The sequence below is a fragment of the Theropithecus gelada genome, chromosome 1 (assembly GCF_003255815.1).
Source record: "Theropithecus gelada isolate Dixy chromosome 1, Tgel_1.0, whole genome shotgun sequence".
In the NCBI taxonomy this organism is placed as follows: Eukaryota; Metazoa; Chordata; class Mammalia; order Primates; family Cercopithecidae; genus Theropithecus; species Theropithecus gelada.
Window position 1 is genome coordinate 222,060,187 of NC_037668.1, and position 3,293 is coordinate 222,063,479.

At 37.9% G+C, this 3,293-nt stretch overlaps 1 protein-coding gene across 1 annotated transcript; it reads right to left on the reverse strand.

Moving 5' to 3' along the window:
• Nucleotides 1–869: 869 nt before the first annotated feature.
• LOC112611462 (olfactory receptor 2M4) lies at nt 870–1,805 on the reverse strand. The gene has a single exon (XM_025365276.1). The coding sequence runs from the start codon at nt 1,803–1,805 to the stop codon at nt 870–872; it is 936 nt and encodes a 311-aa protein (XP_025221061.1).
• Nucleotides 1,806–3,293: the final 1,488 nt, after the last annotated feature.

Sequence of the window (3,293 nt, forward strand, 5' to 3'; positions counted from 1 at the left end):
GCCTCTTCATCAGTGATATAAAGTTAAAATCAGATACTACAAGGGCTCACCTGATTTTTGGTTCTCATGAATGTGTTGTTTGTGTGTAGATTATTGTTAAATTGCTGTCCTTGCATGTGAATGATCAGTGGAGCCGTCTATTCCACCATCTTGCTCTGCCTTCAGATTCTGATGGTTAATATAAGGATTATAAGGAATAAAAGCAGACGTGATACAGATGTTGACTGTGCAGCCCAACCAAATAGATATGTTATGTGGGCTCATTAAAATATTTAATTTTCTTAGTATAAAGATCATACACATATATATTTAAGTGTGTGTATGTATATGTGAGTTTCTAGAAAATAATTTAAATGGACATAAAACTTGATTGAAGAAAGTGTTGACACTAACTCCCCACTTTTAAATACTTGGGAATCAAGGAGAGGAGAAACAGTATTAAAATAGTCATTCTTGGGTTTGAGGATTGGTAAAACTAAAAACAAGTACTAATTGGGAAGTAACGTGTGAACAAAGAAGCATCTCTCCAAAAACAGAGAATCAACCCCAACCTTTTCTTTCTGATACAGGTAAGACACTTCAGACTAATACCTGGCTTCAAAAGTAAGCATCCTAAAATCAAGTACCACCCATGGATGACACCTAATAATATAATTATCATTCACAGGGATTAAGCCACTTATACTAACATCCAAATCTAGCTTAGTTTACAAATGATATATATGTAATAATATGCTAAATAATTTTGAAAAGTGGAAAAATATTAATACAAACTACCAGAAATAGAATAATGTAAGAGATTCCATTTCCATTTTTTTTTTTTTTTTGAGTGTTGACCACAGAAGGCACTCAAAAAGATTTTGATAAAGTCATATTAACTTCCTTTTCTTCAGTACCTTCTGTAGTGCCCTGAACACTTCTTTGTTGCGGAGGCTGTAAATGAGAGGGTTCAGCATAGGGGTGAGAATAGTGTAGAATGCCGACACCATCTTGTCCTGGTCTGGTGTATGTTTAGAAGCTGGTCTCATGTACATGAACATAGCAGCACCGTAGTAGAGTCCAACCACAGACAGGTGGGAGGAGCAGGTAGTGAAGGCCTTGCGGCAACTTTCCCCAGAGCCCATGTGGATGACGGTTCGAAGGACACGGGAATAGGAAAGTATGATAACTGAAACTGGAAGGATTAGCATTACCACACAACAAATGAAAAGTAGTCTTTCAAATGCAGATGTTTCTGTGCAGGATAGAGGTAAAAGGGCAGCAACATCACAGAAAAAGTGATGAATTTCCAGAGAGCCGCAGTAAGAAAATGACAGGACAGCTGCAAGCACTAAAATCCCATCAAGAGACCCCAAGGTCCAAGAAGCAACAGTCATGAAGACACAGAGTTTGGGATTCATGAGGATGGTGTACTGAAGAGGGTGACATATAGCCACATAGCGGTCGTAAGCCATGACAGCCAACAAGAAACATTCAGCTCCAAGCAGGGACACGTAAAAGAATATCTGAGTTCCACAACCTGGCAGAGAGATAGATTTCTTCCCAGACAAGTAGCTGAAGGCCATCTTGGGTAGAGTGGTGCAGATGAGCATGAGGTCCATGAGGGACAGTTGACTGAGGAGGAAGTACATGGGGGTGTGGAGCTGTTTGTCTATGTAGATGAGGAGAACCATGGCAATATTTTCCATGAAGGCCACTGAGAAGATGCCCAGGACAAGAGAAAAAAGGAAGGTGTGGGTGGGGCTGTGATTGAAGATTCCCAGCAGGATGAAGATGGAGTTGAAGGTCTGGTTTTCCCACACCATTCTGGATAATTTGCCTTGTCTGAGAATTCCAGAGAAAGTACAAGCTTATTTATCAATTCAGTTTTCAAATACATACTGTGACATACTCTACTGGTCAGTTTATATGTATGCATAAGGCCTTCTCACCAACCTTCAGTTACCTTGCTTTAGTCATGGTAAATCGTGTGAATTAGTCCATTGTTTTTGCAATTATTTCCTCATCCAACTTTCACAGAGGATACATGGAGTACATTTGGACATTTACTTTACAGACAAGAATGCTGAAGTGTATAAGAGCTTCCCACCTTACCCACAAGTACAGTCAACAGAAAACCTAGGAGAAAAATCATTATATGCCTCTATTGCTAAATTTTAGGATCATACCTCATAAAATAAAATTCCTTACAGAATTTTTTTCTCCTTCTGTCCTAATATTTCTCCAGGTTAGCAGTCTCATCAACAATGGAATTCCCATTCTCATGAGGTTTTTTTTTTTTTCCCTACTATCCTACCTGCAGCCCAGTGAAGGCTGATATGAGATCAATGACATTACTCCTTGGGGATACCTGTACACTTTAATTCAGAGAAGGGTATAGTACTCTATGTTTTAACTTTTCCATCTCAGACCAAGTCTTGAAATCTTGTCTTACTTAATCAAAACACCCATTATTTTTCTAAGGGAGAATAAATTGTCTACTTATCTTCTGAGAATAATTTTTTTCTTCCAATTCTGTGTGGAAAAGAAGCTGCATTTTTTGTTTGTTTATTTGCTTGTTTTGTTTCTATTTTTAATTTTATTAAGTTGATACATTAAAGTTTTACATATCTATGGGGGCACATTTTGACATTTCAAAACATATTTTGCATAATGATCAAATCAGGGTATTTAGTGTGACCATCACCTCATGCATTTATCATTTTTTTTTGTAGTGAAGACTTTCAAAAACCTGTGTATTTTTGAAAAAATTGATTTTTTTCTTTTTACAATAAAGTGTTATAAATCAAATCAGATAAACATTTAGGGACAAAAGAAAACCCTTCCATGGTCTTTAAAAGCTTCACTGCAATGTGCTACTTTGGCGACTTATAGGGCATGTTCTACCACAGCAAGGAAAGGCTCAACTGTATGAAATATGTGGCTCATTTTGTGCCAGTTTTCAGGGGAAATGCTTCCAGGTTTTGCTCATTCAGTATGATATTGGCTATGAGTTTGTCATAAATAGTTCCTATATTAATTTCATATATGTTCCATCAATACCTAGTTTATTGGGAGTTTTTTTGTTTTGTTTTGTTTTGTTTTTAAGACAGAGTCTCGTTTTGTTGCCAGGCTGGAGTGCAATAGCGTGATCTTGGCTCACTGCAACCTCTGCCTCCTGGTTTCAAGCAATTTTCCCACCTCAGCCTCCCAAGTAGCTGAGATTACAGGCACCCGCCACTACACCGGGCTAGTTTTTGTATTTTAGTAGAGATGGGGTTTCACCATGTTGGTCAGGCTGGTCTGATCCTGAC

Excerpts from the sequence above, each read along its gene's own strand:
- LOC112611462 (XM_025365276.1), bottom strand. The coding sequence starts at position 1,805 with ATGGTGTGGGAAAACCAGACCTTCAACTCCATCTTCATCCTGCTGGGA.